This window comes from Salvia miltiorrhiza, chromosome 3 (assembly GCF_028751815.1).
Source record: "Salvia miltiorrhiza cultivar Shanhuang (shh) chromosome 3, IMPLAD_Smil_shh, whole genome shotgun sequence".
Classification (NCBI taxonomy): Eukaryota; Viridiplantae; Streptophyta; class Magnoliopsida; order Lamiales; family Lamiaceae; genus Salvia; species Salvia miltiorrhiza.
In genome coordinates this window covers 18,585,031-18,605,407 of record NC_080389.1, presented here as the reverse complement: position 1 = coordinate 18,605,407, position 20,377 = coordinate 18,585,031, and the positions used below count along the sequence as shown (strand labels likewise).

The 20,377-nt window shown below is 36.9% G+C and overlaps 1 protein-coding gene and 1 long non-coding RNA gene across 2 annotated transcripts; one reads left to right on the top strand and one right to left on the bottom strand.

Moving 5' to 3' along the window:
• Positions 1–500: 500 nt before the first annotated feature.
• Positions 501–17,218, top strand: LOC131017981 (UDP-glycosyltransferase 83A1-like). Its single transcript, XM_057946746.1, has 2 exons — positions 501–1,052; positions 16,149–17,218. The coding sequence occupies exons 1-2, from the start codon at positions 545–547 to the stop codon at positions 17,057–17,059; spliced, it is 1,419 nt and encodes a 472-aa protein (XP_057802729.1). The 5' UTR covers positions 501–544; the 3' UTR covers positions 17,060–17,218.
• LOC131017982 (uncharacterized) lies at positions 8,598–9,214 on the bottom strand. The gene is made up of 2 exons (XR_009099954.1): positions 9,101–9,214; positions 8,598–8,989 (listed from the first exon to the last, which is right to left on the bottom strand). It is a non-coding gene; the product is annotated as an uncharacterized LOC131017982 (long non-coding RNA).
• Positions 17,219–20,377: the final 3,159 nt, after the last annotated feature.

Below are 20,377 nucleotides of genomic sequence, written 5' to 3'. Positions count from 1 at the left end.
CTACTATAAATGACATACAACTTTTGGACATGCGATTTAAGGAAAAAGTGTAAAATAATTAAAAGTGATAGAGCCTACACTTTTCAAGTGTTATTTTTTGTTATTTATGAAACAAGTATAAGGGGACAATCTAAAATGGAATACATATCAGTTTTGATGCATGAGATTTTATAATATACATCTTTAAAAATTAGCTATAAGTTCTACTTTAAAATTGTTCGGAATTAATTTAAATAAAATTCACAAGTTTATGATTCTTAATAATTTTGAAAATAACTTTTTCGGGTTGTTACAAAATATTTGTGTTTTGATGGTTTTTATGGTTAATTTATAGCCTTATAGGCATAGATGAGAAGGTGCTAGAGTAATGTTAAAAATAGAGTAGTGTTATTTGCACAAAATTAGTCGTTAGCTATAAATGCTTGGCGGCGCTATAGCAAATAGCAATAGCCCAATTGACTAATACACGTCACGTACGTGTAGAGTTGAATTTCATAAATAGCTCTTTTTATCAGTTGAATCAATCATCAAGCAAGCTAATTCCATGGCGACAGTTTCCGACAACAAACCTCATGTATTGGCGGTTCCGCTCCCTGCCCAAGGCCACGTGAAGCCGCTCATGAGCCTCTGCCGCCAAATAGCCAAACACGGCATTAAGGTCACCTTTGTTAACGCCCAATCTATACATCACAAAATACTTTCTGAATCTGCTGCTGAAGAAGAAGATGATGATTCCGACGCCAACATAGTGATGACGACAGTCCCCGACGGGCTAACGCCGACGGACGATCCAAACAGCCCCTTTACGCTGTTTCAAACTCTTCCAAAGACGATGCCGCAAACCTTGCCAGAATTAATTGAGAGGATTAATGGTGAGAATCCAAACCAGAAAATCAGCTGTGTGATCGCTGATCTTTCGTTTGGGTGGATTTCGGAGATAGCAGAAAAGAAGGGGGCTGAATTTGTAGGCTTTTCACCCCCTTCCTTTGCGTCCCTTGCCGTACTGCTTCAAATTCCGAACCTCATTCAACAAGGATATCTTGATACAAACGGTACGATCTATCACTTTTCTGTTAGGGTGCCTTTATTTTAATGGATAAATTTATCCTGAAAAAAAAATAGAAATGACAAAAATTTATGACCTTTAAATGTTTTTTTTTTCTTCATACTTTATACAAAAGAGAAAAGTTCACTATTTTTCCTTTTATATGTTCACTTGAACGAGAGATAATATTATTCTTCCAAAAATGAAAAGATAATAGTATTATTTTTCTAAAAATGGAGGAGGGATAATATTATACATCCTTAAAGTGAAAATAAAAAAGAAAAAATGGTGAACTTCTCTTTTGTATAAAATATGGGAAAAGAAAGAAGATATTTAAAAGCATTAATTTTTGTTATCCCTTATTTTTTCATGATAAAAAATGATAAATTTATTCATCAAAATAAACACAATCTTAATTTTTTTTTCTTTTCCATAATTATTCTCCCAGTTCGACATTAGCTAGATGTATCTGAATTACAGTCACTTTAATTCAACTTTGACACAAGATGTTGGACACCGAATTTCGACAGGGGCTGCTTTTCCTAAATTTCCAGTTCGATAATTTTAGATCATAATTTTCTTATAATTCAATTTGGTTGTAGGAACTTTAGCATAAAAAATCGCACAAATAATTGATACTTTAATAATCTTCTAAAAGAATGAAAAGATAAAGAAAAAAAAAAACTGCTGGGTATAATGGGCCTAATGGCTGAAAGTTGAAACTCCACCTCCTCACTTGTATTATTAAAGGTTAATTACGCCAAAAACCATGAACTTTGGGTCTATTTTCAAATTTTTCATGAACTTTTTTTTATCAAATTTTTCGTGAACTTAAGGAATTGAACAATTTTTCCATGCTTTTTTGCTCCGGTGAAGCTCCGAGCTGACGTGTCGCTTACGTGGTAATACCAAGCTGACCTGTCGCCTACGTGATAATACCGAGCTGATATGGCACGTAGTGGGGGGTCGGCAGAGCAGAGCAGAGTCGGTAGAGCAGAGTCGTAGAGTCGGGGCAGACCTGAGTCGGGCTGAGTCGGCAGAGCTGCCTCTGACAGCTCTGCACTCTGGCAAGGCTTAGTCAGCTCTGGAACTCTTCGTCATCCTCAATTTTAGGCTCGCATCAATCCAGAATTCTCCACCGCCGCCGTCCACAGCAGACCTCGCATCATTCCAGAAATTCTTCTTCTCCTCATACCTCCACCGCCGCCGTCCACCACAAACCTCGCGCCGTTCTTCTTCTTCCCCAAACATCCATCGCTGCCGTCGACTTCTTCTCCCTCAAAAAATCTTCTTCTTCCCCAGATCTCGCGCCGCCGACCTCACACCTCACTAGGGTTTGCGCCCCCTTTCGCGCGGCACCACCACCCGACCTCGCGCCGCCTTTCATCGCTCTGGCGAGATTAAGGAATGAGAGATTTGGGAAACTAGGGCTCTGCAAAACTGAGGGCAGGGGCGGTTCGGTGGACGGCTCTTTGCCGGAGTTCAGAGAGGAGAAGACGGGGGCTAGAAACGACGTAGTATTACGAGTATCGGACGACGTCGTTTCTTCACATCGTCGCCGATGCCTTGTCAGCTTTCAGATGACTTAAATGGTGCCAATTTCAGCACTCAAATTGGGGGTAATTCAAAATCATGGCAAAATTGTTCACGCCCTTAAGTTCATGGAAAATTTGAAAATGGGCCCAAAGTTCATGGTTTTTAGTGTAATTAACCCTATTATTAACATTATATTTCATGAGAATAAAACATTTATGAGACGGTTTGGCGGGCCCATATCCAAATCATCCTCGGCAAGATATATATTACTCATCCGATCATGATAAATATGGTATTTTTATCATTTTTGTTCGTTTATGATAAGTGTTACTCCCTCCGTCCCGCTATTGTTGGCCACATTCTTTTCGGCACGGAGATTAAGAAATTGAGTGTTATGCTTTAATTGAGTGTGACCCACCAAAATTAGTGAGTAATTTTGGCCTTTATAGAAAGTGGCCAACAATTGTTGACTTAATTAGTGAGCAATTGTTGACTTAATTAAAGTAAATTTTGCCATTTTTAGAAAGTGGCCAACAATAGTGGGACAAACCAAAACGGAAATGTGGCCAACAATATTGGAACGGAGGGAGTATTTTTTTTTATTTTTTATTTTTGTCATTTTTATTTGTCCACAATATGATCGTTCCATTTTATGACACATATCCTTATACTTTATCTCATTCACACATAATATTTACAAAAAATTCATTGTGAATTCTTTTTTAAACTTTAGATGATAATCAACTTGTGAGACTCTTTCTTCACTTTATACATATCTTCCAATATTTTCTTACACCACACTTATTATGGACGAATGAAGTATTATATTAAAATTTTGTATGAGGTTGTTTCATTTGTTGGAAATTAAATATATTTAATACCAAATATATGAGAATATTAAATTTGGAGTATTCAATTTGTGAGTGTACAATGTGTGAATGGACGTGTGTTTAGAGGTGTTCACGATTTTAGTTTCGGTTCAAATCAAACGGAACTACTGGTTCTACGATTTCAAAAAACGGAACTGAAATCAGACTGTGAAGAGACATATGGTTTCACATCGAACCATAAATCATCGATTCACAGTTTCAAATTGTAACTTGTGAATGAACGCGTGTGTTGCGAGAGATTGGAAACTTGGAAAAGGTAAATTTGATAAATATAATTATTTAATTTCTTACAACAAAATGGCTAGCACATAGTTATACTTTTGCTTAGAGGGTGTTCGGCTGAGGGTGTGCGGAATTTATCAAACAGACTTAGCCCACGTTTTGTTGGGTGTTTTTAGAGGTTGGAAAGGGAATCAAGTAATTGAATCCATTACTTATTGTTTGGTTTGGGTAATGAGATAACCCAATCACTCAATTTGTTACCCCTCAAAATAGAGGAGAAACAAAAGAAAGGGAATCTCTTACTAATGATTCATTTCCATTGTTAAACCAAAAACTCAATAAAAATAATAGTTATTGTTACCATTCCACTATTTTATTTGATTCCATTCCCTTTCTATTTCTCTACTTGAACCAAACGAGCACTTAGAGGGTGTTCGGATGAGGTGATAAGCTCTTTAAAACAATTTACCTTTAACATATTTAGAGGGTGTTTGATTGAGGTGATAATTTTTTAAAAATAATTTATAAATTATTCAAAAGTTTATATATTTCTTTTAAATATTTGATAAAATAAACTCATAATAGTTTATAAATTCTCCAAAAATAAATTCATCTATTTTAACGTATATTTTTATAATATTATGTAATACTAATTAGTTAACAAATATTATTTACGTATGGTCTGTTATTTTCATCATATACTTTTTCAAGTGTATCTTTCTTCAATTTTTTCTCTCTAACCATAATTTTTCTTTTGAACTATACCCAAATTTTAAATTTTAATTAAATATATTTTTTAATCAAAAAATATATACTGTTAATTTTTTGAAATTTGACCTGAGAATATGCTCAAGTTTGGTTTATTTATTACTGAATCAAATCGATTCTTGATAAATATAGAATTAAGCTAAGTATTTGGATAGAGAGATTTCTTTTGGGTTCACCTGAATTTATGTATACGAGAGAGAGAAGCTCGTTTATGTTCTTGAAGGTGGTGAATATCGTCCATATTACATGATAGGATGGAGTTATTTATAGAGTTTACAAGAAGGGTATTACAGTCATTTCGTGCTAAAACACGCGCTCCGCGCACCAACTACCTAAGGAGATACGCCTTAGAAAGCTGTCAGATTCTTTGTCGGATCATTGTCTCTGAGGTCAGCTCTGGAACCTCCTCCAGAACTTGACTCGGGACCACTTCTCTGGCTAGAGCTGGATCTGCTTTTCTAGTCCGGTCCTCGTTGGTCTGTCTTCTCTGATCTGATCTTCCCTGGTCTGATCTACCCTGGTATAGTCTTTTCTAACATTCTATTTTGCTTACATGAACCACGTGGCGTGATCCTGGATCAACACATAATTCACCCCTCATCAAATCTCAAACTTTAATATCATAATTAATACTCGGAGAATCATAAGCTTAATTGAGCTTAAACGAACTTTCTAAAATTAACATAATATATTAATTTATTTTCATATAACAAATAGAGTTAATTAGAGATTTAAAATAATTATTTTTAATTATAGGGGCCGAGATATTCTATATTTCCCCCCGCGTCTTTCGCTTGGCTTGTATGATGATGGTTTGGTGGATCGGTGGAATTCTCGGAGTTTGGATAGGAGCTTCCTTTGGGTCCTTTTTCAGCCTGTGGGTGCGCTCAAGGTTGGGATCTGGAGGGTCGGGCTCCATTAGTTGCTCCACGAATGGGGCCGCCTTGCGGTCGCTCTCATTTGGCATCGAGGGGGTTTTGTCCACGTTGACATGTTAGCTCTCTTTTCTATTGAATCTGCTTCTTTTGTCTTTTGGGATGAAAGCAGGGGCTACCTCAGGGCGATGGTTAGGGGTGTAATCAAGCCGAGCCGAACCGAATAGTGTCTTGTTCAAGCTTGGCTCGTTTAGCTAATCGAGCTGTTTGATTAATTATTGATCGAGCTTTAATCGAGTCGAATACAGTGCCGAGCCTAATCGAGCTTTTTAAATTTAAATTTTTATTTAAAATTTTTGTTATTTTTCTAATACATAAGTTAATTTTCAAATATATAAGTTATTTTATTCACAAAAATATAATATATTTACTATTTTCTTGTAAATAAATGATGTTAATTAGATACTTAATCCAAATATTACTACATATACTATAAAATATAGTAAGACATTTAATGAATAATCTTATGTTTTTAAGATAAATCACTTCACGAGCTAACGAGCCGAGCATCGTCATGCTCAAGCTTGGCTTGTTTAGCTAAACGAGCTGTTCATTAAATTATCGAACGAGCTTTTATCGAGTCGAACGTCGAATAGCTCACGAGTAGCTTGGCTCGTTTACAGCCCTAGCGATGGTTAGGCCGGAGGGCAGACTCATTTTCGCTTTCTTTCCTCGTTTTAAACGAGCACTCTTATTCCTTTCTAATGTTTTTCCCACGGGTTTTTTTTAGAAAGGTTTTAATGAGGCTCGACCCTTAGTCTGCTTTTCTGTGCTATCAAGGGTCTCTAGGTTTTTCTTTTCTTTACGTAATATAAATATAAATTGTACTAAGTAATAATTTATATTTTCGGGCTAAATCACTTGATAAGTTTGTTCTTAAACTAACGAGTTGAGTACTACTATCAAATTCAAATTTGATTTATTTATTATTCAAGCTTCAATAAATAAATTCAAATGTTTCGTTTAGAAATATAAATTTCGAATAACTTTGCGAACAACTTGATTTATTTACACCAATGATAATGTCTTTTAGTTAAATTTTCAAAAGATCTAGACATGTTTTTTGTTTAGATTTATAAAAGAGGATATCGAAGAATGGGGCCCTACGACCTTTCCCTCGTTTCCTCACCTGTCTCGCGCTTCTTGCTTGGTGTTCAAGTTTGTGTGGCTAGGTATATTTCTTGTTCTTAAACTAACGAGTCGAGTACTATCAAGTAAGAAATTACATTTATCTTCGTTTAATTTTTTCAAAAAGATCTACAGACCTATATATGATGTTACTCTACGTCCACGCTAGCTGTTGGTTGACTTAAAAATAAATAATATTCCCTCCGTCCGCCAATATTATGTAAAACTGTTTGGGCACAAGATTTAATAAAATTGGTGATGATTTTGATGTAGTGGAGAAAAGGTCCCACACCTTTATGAGGTGTGTGGTTGAGATTGAATTTGTGATGAGTTTTTTGTAAATAAAGAGTGTTAGTAAGGATAAAATATTAAAAAGGATGGTGAGACCATTGCCTTAAAATGAAAGTGACATAATCTTGGCGGACGCCCGATATAGTAATTTTTACATAATTTTGACGAGCGGAGGGAGTAATACCTTTAAATTTTGAATAATTATACCATAATACGTGATCAGGGGCGGAGTTAGGGGTGGGGCAGGGGGGTCACTGGGCCCCCCTGGAATTTTAAAAAATACTAGGGTATTTTCGTAATTTTATATTAAAAATAAAAAATATATATAATTTTATCTGCATCATTATCTTGTTGAGTTATTTTATACTGTAATTTATATGTAAGTTTTAGAGTTAAGACGTTTAGAATAAGTAAACACATAATTAATCTATGCATACCATGCTTGGATTTAATTTTAGAGATTTATTTTTTGAATTTGATATTAAAAGTTAGTTTGCCTTACAAAGTTTTATGGGATTTTGAAAAATAAAACCACGGACTATTTAGAATTTGCAATTTTAACGTCTTTTGAGTGTGGCAAATTAAATCACTATTTTTTTCAAGTTTTGCAATTTCACCCCCCAATATTTTTCTATTGCTAGAGTGTTGAATTAGAGCATACGTGGATTAGTAAAGACGACGACGTTTTTGTGAGGCCTAAACGACATCTTTTCGTACCATTTCAATTGAAAATTTCTCCAAATTAGAAAGAAACTGTATCATGTATTTGCACTATATATAATATTCAATATTTAGTATTTTTATTGCAAAATACATTGCAACATGAATATGAGCTTGAAAATATGTTAAAATGTGTTTTTTGTAATTTAAATAATATTACAATTGTGTTATTGATTATCATTTATTTTTAATTTAATTTAATTTAATTTAATTTAATTTAATTTAATTTTTATTTTTTAATTTAATTTTTACTTTTTTTTACAAAAAAATTTGGACCCCCCTGAATCGAAAGTCTGGCTCCGCCCCTGACGTGATAGTTAAGATGTTAGTTCATAACAATTTAAATTTTGATAACGATAGAGTTTAGAATTTTGTAAAAGAAACTATTTATATATATATATATATATATATATATATATATATATATATGTAAAGATATTATTTTTATCAAATTTGGATAATCTTCATTTTTTATTTATTATTCTCTCGCAGTCGCATAACTATCGTGTTATACACACCTCCTTTACGAAAAAAAAAAAAATTATTAGCTCCACCCCTGACTATTGAAGTAATGTGAAAAGTGGAAAAAGTTTAAGAACTAAAGATGCAGAGAGAGTTTGGAGATTTCTTCATATGATTGAACTTGATTTCTGTTTACAAATGGTGCGCATATAAATAAGGAACAAGAGCTACTGCTCCCCCCTGAAACTCTAACAACTATTAACAACTAAACTAACTTTGTTGAGCTGCCTTCTTTTAACTGTTACAACAGCAAAGTGAAAATATGAAATAGACTTTCAACATACCGCCAAGAAAAGTTCTTTTAGGGTGTGTTTACTTTGATAGAAAATGTTAGAAAAAGTATATTTTCCATCATTTTCACATGTTTTCTATGATGGATAATTTTCTCCGGTCAGGCTAGAAAATTTATTCGGGCAGCCCCTTTTCACTCATTTTCTCACAAATGTTGGATAATATTATCCTATTGGGAGGGTGTGAAAATATTTTCCAACATTTCAATTTGTTTATCCATCTATTTCTAACAAAGTAAACAAATGATAAAAAAAAGAGAAAAATATATTATCTCACATTTTCTTATCCATACTTTTCAAATGAAAATTTTACTACCAAAGTAAACACACCTTTAAGAAAAACTTTTATCCCGGTTGAAGAAGCCGAAGTTTGCTTCTCAAAAGAAAAAATCGGTGTTCAGGAAGAGACTTAGTGAACACATCAACTATTTGATTGGAGGTAGGAACATTACCAACTTTTATGACCTTTGCCATAACTTTTTCACGCACAAAATGGACGTCGACCTCAATATGTTTGGTACGTGAGTGGAAGACCGGATTTGCGGACAAGGCAACCGCATTGGTGTACACTTGGTGAGGAGTAGGAACAGTTTGGCCAATCTCCTGACATAGAGATTGAAGCCACTTCAATCTCTACATAGACTATAGAAGATCATAGTTAGAATCCCGTCAACATTTTTGTGGAAAAGAGAGAAATCTGAAGTAGAGCAATTAAAGCCAAGTTCATAGATATAACCTCTGAGCTTATCATACCAGGCTTTGGGAGTCTGCTTTAGACCATATAGTGAATTCTGAAGTTTATAGACATAAGTAGGATGAAGAGGGTCTTCAAACCCCTTCAGTTGTTGCATATATATGATATCCTCCAAGTCTCCATTCAAAAAAACATTATTGATATCTACTTGTTGGATTGACCAGCCCTTTGTAGCTGCAAGGGAGAACATAAACCGAATAGTGGAGGCTTTAACCACTGGACTGAAAGTCTGTAGATAGTCCGCATGCACCTGCAATTTGCTCAAAACCTCAAGCTACAAGCCTAGCTTTTAACTGATCCAGAGCCCCACTAGCTAGAGTTTTGACTCGAAATACCCATTTATTTCTAATTACCTTGTATCTAGGGTCTGGTGGCAAGAGTATCCAAGTTCCTTTTATTCCAAGAGCAACAATCTGTTTATTCATAGTATAGAGCCAGTTAGGGTGAGCTAAGGCCTCTTCAGTAGTTAGAGGCAAAGAAGGAAGATAATTCATCTCTTTCACAAAAGAGCCAGAAGCAGTACTGAGATGTGCCTCAAAATCCTGCACAACTAGATCTGTAGAGTCATGCTCACTATTCACAGAGACATAAAATACCTGAGCTAAGTGACTTTTGGGTTTAAAAATCCCGTATTTGGCACGAGTAATCATGGAGTGGGCATTTTGAAGAGGTGGTGGAGATGGAGTAGTGTCTGAGGTGTTGAGCTATTTCCACTTCATGTGGAATGGCCCCACAAAGCCAACATTTTTTGACTTTAGTTGTGCAGATGAAGTGTTGCATTTATTGCAACAGTTGCAACATTAGATTTGAAGATTTGCAGCAAGAAAAAATAGCTGCAGCCCACCTTAATCCTCGGCAATGCAGCAAATTGCAAGATTTGCAGCCTCCTCCTATGAGTTCCATTCTACAATTGCGGCTGTAGGTGGCTATAGGGGAAGAAATTTGCAGCCCAAATTTCTCTATAAATTGAGGTGAGTTCTGCAGAAGGAAGAAGTGCAGAAGTGCGAGAGGTGTGAGGCAAAACAAGAGAGAGTTTGGTGAGTGCATTTTGAGAGAAGAAAATTGTGAGAAAAAATCATAGGATTTTTCATCTCTCTTAAAATAGTAGCTCAGTCCTCTTGTGTTTTCCAAGTTATTAAACTTGAGATTTGTGTTTCCCCTATTTTGTGTAGGGAGAATTTTGTAAGCCTACTATATACATAGTGGAAGATTTCTAGACTACGGTCTCGTGGTTTTTCCCAATTTGGGTTTTCCACGTAAAAATTCTTGTCTCATATTTTCTTATATTTTGCACCAAATATTTTTCTTGGTTTGGATCCCATTTTGTAATCCAGCAAGAGGGAAAAGAATTATCCTGGTTCCGCTGTGCAAGTGTCATTTATTTTGACACTCTTGAATATTTATTCACCACTTTTCCCAACAAGTGGTATCAGAGCCACCTTGGTTCTGAGGCGAATTAAAAATGGAGGAATCGTCGTCGCTTGGTGGTATGTTCAAATTGAGCGGATCAAATTACTCAATTTGGAAGCCAAGCATGTTGGATCTTCTCTATTGTAAGGATCTCTATTTGCCCTTACATGGAGATGATGCCAAACCAAAGGATATGAGTTATGGTGAATGGCTCATCATGCACAGAAAAATAGTTGGTTACGTCCGGCGCTTCATTGAACACAGTATTTTTCATCATTTTGCTAATGAGGAAAAAGCTGACGTTCTTTGGAAGAAAATGGAAGCTATGTTTGAAAGGAAAAACGCTTTAAACAAAGCTTCCATCATCAGAAAAATCGTTCGCTTGCGATATGCAGAGGGTGCCAACATGACGGAGCACCTAAATGCATATCAGGGTCTTATCAACCAATCCACCAACATGAAGATTTCTCTTGATGATGAAGTCGTAGCTTTATTGCTACTCAGTTCGTTGCCGGACAGTTGGGACACTCTTGTAGTGTCAATCAGCAACTCGGCTCCAGGTGGAGCACTGACCTTGCAGATGGTCAAAGATTGTCTTCTTAATGAAGAATCCAGAAGAAAAGATCAAGAACGTTCTTCTGAGACAAAGGCGATGATTGCTGAAAACGGAGATCGATGGAGAAGTAAAAGTAAAGGCTCTCAATACTCGAGAGATAAATCCAGGGGGAAGTCTAAACCCAGGAAAGACTTCAAATGCCATTATTGCGGTGGTCCAAACCACTATGAGAGAGACTGCAGAAAGAAGAAAAGAGATCAAGCGCGTGGAAATAATGAAAAAACTGAGAAAGACACAGCAGCAGTTGCAACTGATGGCGATGTTGTCGTAGTTTGTGATGATGCTCTTGTGAGTTCGTCATGCCAACAAACAGACTGGATCGTTGATTCGGGTGCATCATATCACATTACACCACATCGTGATATGTTTGCATCCTACACCGGTGGCAGCTTTGGCAAAGTCAGAATGGCCAATCATGGTGTGACAGAAGTTGCTGGTATAGGAGACATTGTCCTGCTTACTGACACTGGATGTAAGCTTATCTTAAAAGATGTCCGACATGTTCCTGATATCAGACTCAATATTATTTCCACTGGCAAGCTCGACGATGATGGCTACATCAACCATTTCGGCGGAGGAAAGTGGAAGCTAATCAAAGGCTCTCTAATTGCAGCAAAGGGTAGAAAGCAAAATTCTCTCTACATGATGCATGCAACGTTGTCCAATGGAGAGGTGAATGCAGTCGTCAAAAATTCCTCCATTGAGATATGGCATAAGAGGCTTGGGCATTTGAGCCAGAAAGGTCTAGAGATCTTGGCTAGAAGAAGCCTCATCCCTGAGGTAAAAGGAATGTACTTGGAAACCTGTGTTGATTGTTTGGCCGGAAAACAACACAGAGTTGCATTCAAGAGCTTCTCTCCCTCAAGAAGAGCTCAACCTCTTGATTTGGTGCATACAGATTTGTGCTACATGAAAGACAGAACTCTTGGTGGTGCACTTTATTTCGTCACTTTCATTGACGATTTTTCGAGAAAAGTCCGGTGTTTTGCTTTGAAAACCAAAGACCAAACGTTGGAGGTCTTTAAGAATTTTCAAGCAAAAGTCGAGAGACAAACAGGAAGGAAACTAAAGTGTGTTCGTGCAGACAACGGCGGTAAGTACCAAGGCCCGTTTGAGCAACACTGCAGGAACCATGGTATCAAGCTTGAGAAAAGCGTCCCAAAGACCCCTCAACACAATGGCGTGGCAGAAAGGATGAACAGAACAATTTGTGAAAGAATCAAATGCATGCTGTCGCACTCCAAACTGCCAAAATCCTTTTGGGGTGAAGCTATGAGGACCGCAGTTGACTTGATCAACCTTTCTCCATCAACTCCTCTGGGTGGTGACATTCCAGATAGAGTTTGGTCCGGGAAAGACGTGTGTTACAAACACTTGAGAGTGTTTGGCTGCAGGGCTTTTGTTCACATTCCAAAAGATGAGAGATCCAAGCTTGATGATAAAACCAAACCATGTATCTTCTTGGGATACGCTCATGAAGAGTTTGGTTATAGATTATGGGACCCAGTTAACAGGAAAGTCATCAGAAGCAGGGATGTTGTATTCCTTGAAGATCAAGTTCCTGATGATGCAAAGGAAAAGCCTGAATCTAATTCAGAAGTTCTTGTCAACTTAGATCCAGTTCCTTCACCGACACTCCAGAATTACGGGGGAGATACCCAATCGGAGCATGGTGATCCGGTTGATGATGAAGCAGGTGACGATCAGACTCCACCTGTACAAGATGATGTCCCTCCAGTCAGAAGGTCTACCAGAGAAAGACAACCTTCTACCAGATATAGCCCACATGAGTATGTAATGCTCACTGATGGAGGAGAGCCACAGAGTTTTGTAGAAGCCATGGCGCATGACCAAAAGGAGAAGTGGTTAGAAGCCATGAAGGAGGAGATGAACTCCTTAGTTGAAAATCACACCTATGACTTAGTGAAGTTGCTAGCCGGCAAGAGATCGCTGAAAAATAAGTGGGTCTACAGATTAAAGGCTGAGGAGAATAGCTCACAACCAAGGTACAAGGCGAGATTGGTTGTGAAGGGATTCAGTCAGAAAAAGGGTGTTGATTTTGAAGAGATTTTCTCACCAGTGGTGAAGATGTCTTCAATCAGAGTGGTGCTTGCGATTGCTGCCAGTTTGGACCTGGAGATCGAGCAACTTGATGTGAAGACTGCATTTCTACATGGAGATTTAGACAAAGAAATCTACATGGACCAGCCTGAAGGTTTCAAAGTCAAAGGAAAAGAGAACCTTGTATGCAGGTTGAAGAAGAGCTTGTACGGCCTGAAACAAGCTCCCAGACTATGGTACATGAAGTTTGAGTCCTTCATGTCAACCCATGGCTACAACAGGACCACCTCAGATCACTGTGTTTTCTTCAAGAAGTTCACAGGAGGTGATTTTATCATATTGTCAGTCTACGTTGACGATATGTTAATTGTAGGCCATGATGCCAGCAAGATTGATAAGCTGAAGAAAGAGCTAAGCAAGTCTTTTGCGATGAAAGACTTAGGCGCAGCTAAGCAGATCCTTGGAATGAAGATCTTCAGGGATAGGAAGAGCAAGAAGCTCTGGTTATCTCAAGAACAATATATTGAGAAAGTTCTTGAAAGATTTAGCATGAGCAAGTCGAAGCCAGTCGCCACTCCACTTGCGGGTCACATGAAGCTAAGCTCAGCACAATGCCCGACAAGTGAGTCAGAAAAGGAAGAACTGCAAAAGATTCCATATGCTTCTGCGGTGGGGAGTCTAATGTATGCTATGATATGCACTAGACCTGACGTCGCTCACGCAGTTGGTGTGGTTAGTCGATTTCTCGCAAACCCAGGAAAAGAGCATTGAATAGCAGTGAAATGGATATTTCGGTATCTGAGAGGTACTTCTAAACTTTGTCTGAAGTTTGGTGATAACCATATTCTACTTGAAGGATATGTGGATGCAGACATGGCTGGTGACATAGATTCCAGGAAATCCACATCTGGATACTTGATGAGACTTGCAGGGGGAGCTATCTCGTGGCAATCGAAACTTCAAAAATGCGTGGCATTATCCACAACGGAAGCTGAGTACATTGCTGTGACAGAAGCTTGCAAAGAGGTGTTGTGGTTGAAGAAGTTTCTACAAGAGTTGGGCTTGAAGCAAGAGAAGTATGTGCTTTACTGCGATAGTCAAAGCGCAATTCACTTGAGTAAGAATTCGAGTTTTCACTCGAGATCGAAACATATTGATGTGAGATATCACTGGATTCGAGATGCACTTGAAAGAAAACTAATGCAGCTCGAGAAAGTCCACACCGATGAGAATGGTGCTGATATGTTTACCAAGTCCTTACCTCGAGATAAGTTTGAAATCTGCAAACGTGAAGCAGGTCTAGTTGAATCTCCACATGACGTGGAGGGGGAGAATTGTTGAGCTATTTCCACTTCATGTGGAATGGCCCCACAAAGCCAACATTTTTTGACTTTAGTTGTGCAGATGAAGTGTTGCATTTATTGCAACAGTTGCAACATTAGATTTGAAGATTTGCAGCAAGAAAAAATAGCTGCAGCCCACCTTAATCCTCGGCAATGCAGCAAATTGCAAGATTTGCAGCCTCCTCCTATGAGTTCCATTCTACAATTGCGGCAGTAGGTGGCTATAGGGGAAGAAATTTGCAGCCCAAATTTCTCTATAAATTGAGGTGAGTTCTGCAGAAGGAAGAAGTGCAGAAGTGCGAGAGGTGTGAGGCAAAACAAGAGAGAGTTTGGTGAGTGCATTTTGAGAGAAGAAAATTGTGAGGAAAAATCATAGGATTTTTCATCTCACTTAAAATAGTAGCTCAGTCCTCTTGTGTTTTCCAAGTTATTAAACTTGAGATTTGTGTTTCCCCTATTTTGTGTAGGGAGAATTTTGTAAGCCTACTATATACATAGTGGAAGATTTCTAGACTACGGTCTCGTGGTTTTTCCCAATTTGGGTTTTCCACGTAAAAATTCTTGTCTCATATTTTCTTATATTTTGCACCAAATATTTTTCTTGGTTTGGATCCCATTTTGTAATCCAGCAAGAGGGAAAAGAATTATCCTGGTTCCGCTGTGCAAGTGTCATTTATTTTGACACTCTTGAATATTTATTCACCACTTTTCCCAACATGAGGAAGATGAGGCTAATGAGATATGTGGAGATGGAGCAGTATCTGAGGAATAGTGGAGACGCAGCGATGGTGGAGATGAAGTGATCGAAACCATGAGCATGAATAGTGGAAATTGCTTGTGAACGCCAAAACGCGTAGTTGCTTCGATCAAGTTTGATGATTGTAGGAAAATAAGGTAAGTGTGCCGCAGAAGATCGAGGATCCATGAATACAGATATAAGAAGATCTAAAAAAAACGAAGATGTAGAGGAAGATAAGCGATTTAGAATTGATCGAGAGAAGTGGATCTAGAATAGATCAAATTGAAATCTGTAGAAGTTAGCTACAGATCTTCACAAAACCTGGCGATCGATACCAATGTGAAAAGTAGAAAAAGTTGAAGAACTGAAGATGCTTTGAAGGTTTCTTCATATTATTGAACTTGCTTTCAGTTTACAAATGGTGCGCATATAAATAAGAAACAAGAGCTAGTGCTCCTAACCGAAACACTAACAACTATTAACAACTAAACTAACTTTGTTGAGTTGGCAGCAACTAACTTGCTGAGCTGGCATCTTTTAACTATTGCAACAACAAAGTGAAAATATGAAATAGACTTTCAACACTGACTATAAACTTAGAGAAAAACGGCATTTCTTTTAAATAACGGTCTTTAAATTTAATGTTGCAGTTATCCAAAAAACCATGATAGTTGTTGTTGTGTGCATGTATTGACCTAGTAGTAGAATGGTTAATGTTTCACATCATAGGTATGAGGTTTTAGTAAAATGATACAATTGTTATTAATAATAAAATGACAATTCTCATGCGCTGACCGTTGTGATTAAAAGTTATAATAATGCAACTCATGATATAACCTCCTAATTAGTTTCATTGAATGAATTTTGTGCAACTACAGGATCACTGGAGAAAATTGATCTGGTCAGCCTCTCCGACGACATACCAAGCTGGAGAAAAGATGAGTTTCCTTGGAGCATTTCCAGCGACCTGAAAATTCAAAAAATCATCTTCGATACTGTGCAATCATATAAAGCTGCGGATAAAGCTAAATGGTTGCTATCCAATACTTGTTATGAACTCGAACCCGCAGCTTGTGACTTATACCCAGGCTTTCTCCCCATCGGGCCGCTGCATTTAGTCGAGGAAGCGAAGACGATGGAGAAATCTCGTTACGATTTCGGCAACTTTTACTCAGAAGATGCAACTTGCTTGATCTGGTTGGACACTAAACCGCCTGGATCGGTAGTTTACGTTTCTTTCGGCAGCTTATCATTTTACTCTCAGCAACAGTTACATGAACTGGCTCTCGGGCTCGAGCTTTCACGCCGGGATTTTCTGTGGGTCGTTAGGCGGGACCTTGCGAATGGGTTGCAGGCTATTTTACCCGACGGGTTTCTGGAGAGGGTGGTTGGGTTTGGAAAGATTGTTGAGTGGGCACCGCAGGATGAAGTTCTGTCTCATCCGGCTATTGCGTGTTTTGTGTCACACTGTGGATGGAACTCGACTCTGGAAGGTGTTAGTAAAGGCGTCCCGTATCTGTGCTGGCCTTATTTTGCGGATCAATTCCACAACGAGAGTTACATTTGTGATAAGTGGGAGATTGGGTTGAGAATTGATTGTGATGAAAATAGGATTAGATCGAGATATGAAATCATGAAGAAAATCGACATGCTTTTATGTGAGAGCAGGTTTAAGGAAAACGCATTGAAACTCAAGGAAACGTGTGCCAAGAGCATTGGAGAAAGGCGATCATCTTATATAAATCTAATGACATTTATCGATCATCTTAGAAAGTGCACTATATCTTGAAAATTAGGACAATAACTTTCGAACTTGTAAAAATAGGACATTAATTAATAAACGTTACACCCGCAGGATATTTCTCGGCCAATTATCAAATTTTCGGACTTTTCCATACGGACCAAGCACATGACATCCTATCTAGAGCCGTAAAAATGACGTGCTTGCCACATAATCAACCTCTCCGTGCAAGTTGTCATGTGCTTGGTCCGTGCGGGAAAGTCCTGATAATTGGCCGAGAAATGTCCTGCAGGTGCAACACTTATTAATTAGTGTCCTATTTTTATAAGTCTGAAAGTTATTGTCTTAATTCCCAAATCAACCTAAGTTATTGCCCTAAAAAACACTCTGACTCTCAATACTTTGGTCATGTACCATTTCATTTTTGTTGTAAATATATATTCCACGAAAAATTTGCTACAATTTCCTTTTTGGTTCGACCACGATAAATTTGTCACTTTCATTTATAATAATAGGGTCCACACAACTCCACTCATAATTAAAGTGAGACCCTTACTCCACTAACAATTTCACTCACATTTTATTAAACACTATAAAAAAATGCGTGAATAACGACGGCGGTGCCGCCACCGGCAATTACTGACGGCACGGCGGCGGCAAAAACAACGACCAGCCTTTTGCCTATTACCGGCGCATTACCTACGGCAAAACAGCCGCCGTTAATTAGCGACGGTTGCTCCGTCGCTAATTTAAATATATACTCCCTCCGTTCGTCAAAATTATGTAAAATTGCTTGGGCACGAGATTTAATAAAATTAGTGATGATTTTGATGTAGTGGAGAAAGGGTCCCACCACTTTATGAGATGTGTGGTTGAGATTGAGTTTTGAGTGAGTTTTTTGTAAATAAAGAGTGTTAGTAAGGATAAAATATTAAAGAAGATGGTGGGACCATTGCCATAAAAGGAAAGTGACATAATCTTGGCGGACGCCAAATATAGTAATTTTTACATAATTTTGATGGACGGAGGGAGTATTATTTATATTTATTATTAATTAATTTAGTAATGTTTATTTTTTACCGATGACAGTTGTCGTCGCTATTTACCGGCAGCATGTGGCCGCCGCTAATCACCACCACCGGTGACATCCGGCGATTGCACCACCGTCGTCCAGCCAAAATTACCGACGGCGGTGCCACCGCTGCTAATTACCGACGGCAAATGCTGTCGCTAATTTTTTTTTTTTTTTTCAGCCTTTTTTTTGTTCATTTATCATCTAATAAGTTGGTCAAAGCTTATAATACTAAAACATTAAAATTAAATATATATTGAAATACAATTGAAAATTTAAACATTGATTATTACTAATATAAGATTATTACTAAGAATTCAAGATTCTTAGTAAGAAACTTATAATTATAACTTAAGAGTGTTAATTTCATTAGTGATTGACTCATCACTAATCTAAGATTATTACTAAGAATTCAAGATTCTTAGTAAGAATCTTATAATTATAACTTAAGAATGTTAATTTGATTAGTGAATCATCACTAATCTAATATTATTACTAAAAATTCAAGATTCTTAGTAAGAAACTTAGAATTATAACTTAAGAATGTTAATTTGATTAGTGATTTACTCATCACTCATCACTCATCACTAATGTAAGATATTACTTAAGAATTCAAAATTCTTATTAAGAATATTATAATTATAACTTAAGAATGTTAATTTGATTAGTAATTCACTCATCAATCATCATTAATCTAATATTATTACTAAGAATTCAAGATTCTTAGTAAAAACTTATAATTATAACTTAAGAATGTTAATTTGATTAGTAATTCACTCATCAATCATCACTAATCTAATATTATTACTAATTAAGAATTCAAGATTCTTAGTAAAAACTTATAATTATAACTTAAGAATGTTAATTTGATTAGTGATTCACTCATCAATCATCACTAATCTAAGATTATTACTAAGAATCTAAGATTCTTAGTAAAAATCTTATAATTAACTTAAGAATGTTAATTTGATTAGTGATTCACTCATCACTAATCTAAGATAATATTCCTAGTAAGAATTCAAGATTCTTTCTAGATTGATAAAATACTTATGGTGTATAAACTAGATTGATATATATATATATATATATATATATATATATATATATATTAATAATAATAAATTAATAAATAAATATTTTTCCGACAAAAAAATAAGGACGGAAACGAGCCCAATCCGTAATTAACAATATTTTTTGGATATCATCTCGACATATTCTAAGGTTATGAATATATATGATATTGTATATTGAAGTAGACTTTAAATGAATTAATAGGTACTAGATATATCAATAAAATGAGTGTTCTGTACTGGTGACCACTCGAAAAGAACTTCAAGATTAAGCGTGCTTGACTTAGAGCACAACTAAGATGGGTGACCGACTGGAAAGTTCGTCTAAATTATGCAATACTGTATAAATACAGAAATAAATTGTCAATATACAATAAAATAAATAAATAAATTAAAAAATATTATCGACGGCATTTTGCCGTCGGTAATAAGCGACGACATTTTGCCGTCGGTAATACATCGGCGAAGTCCGGCGACCGCGCCACCGCCGTCCGGTGGAAATTACCGACGGTGGTGACGCGGCCGCTAATTATCGACGGCACTTGCCGTTGGTAATTTTTCGGCAATTCTCCGCCGTTCAACAGCGGAAATGCCGGTGGCGTCGCCGCCGTTAATTGCCGGCGGCGGCCGATCGCCGTCGGTAATGGCGTTACCGACGAGCAAATCACCGACGACGATTTGCCGCCGGTAACTACATTACTGGCCGCCGTGCCGTCAATACCGACGGAAAATCGTCGTCGGTAATCTCCATTTTTTTTGTAGTGAAAACTCATGTGGTCCACAATGTGTGGCAAATTTTTTGTGGACGCACGAAGTACAATACATTTTTCTTAATATAGATGATGACCTAACCCTAAACCTTAATCTTGTATTATTATAAATAGAACCTTTGGTCCTCATAATATCATGTTCCTACATATTATTGTGTCGCTAGCTACGATATTCTTCCTTCTTATCCTATTTTCTCTAGTTTATAATATGTTACCAACACGTTTGTGTAGCCTCATTCTTGATGATATGCCCTAGGAAAGAATCTTATATTTTCTGCAAGGTACTATTATATATTTAATAAGTTCGCTTTTGATATTTGTAATTGAATTTATTAAATCTTTTATTTGATTATTTTAATAAAAGATTAAAAGTATCTTTGCCTCATTACTGTTCGATTGCTTTTATACGTAAGAAATGTATTGATGTTCGATGATTTAACTCTTATCAAATCTT

Bases quoted from the DNA above. Each gene is read 5' to 3' on its own strand.
- LOC131017981 (XM_057946746.1), top strand. From the start codon at position 545: ATGGCGACAGTTTCCGACAACAAACCTCATGTATTGGCGGTTCCGCTC. The intron at 1,053-16,148 runs GTACGATCTATC...GTGCAACTACAG, and splicing joins AGGATATCTTGATACAAACG to GATCACTGGAGAAAATTGAT.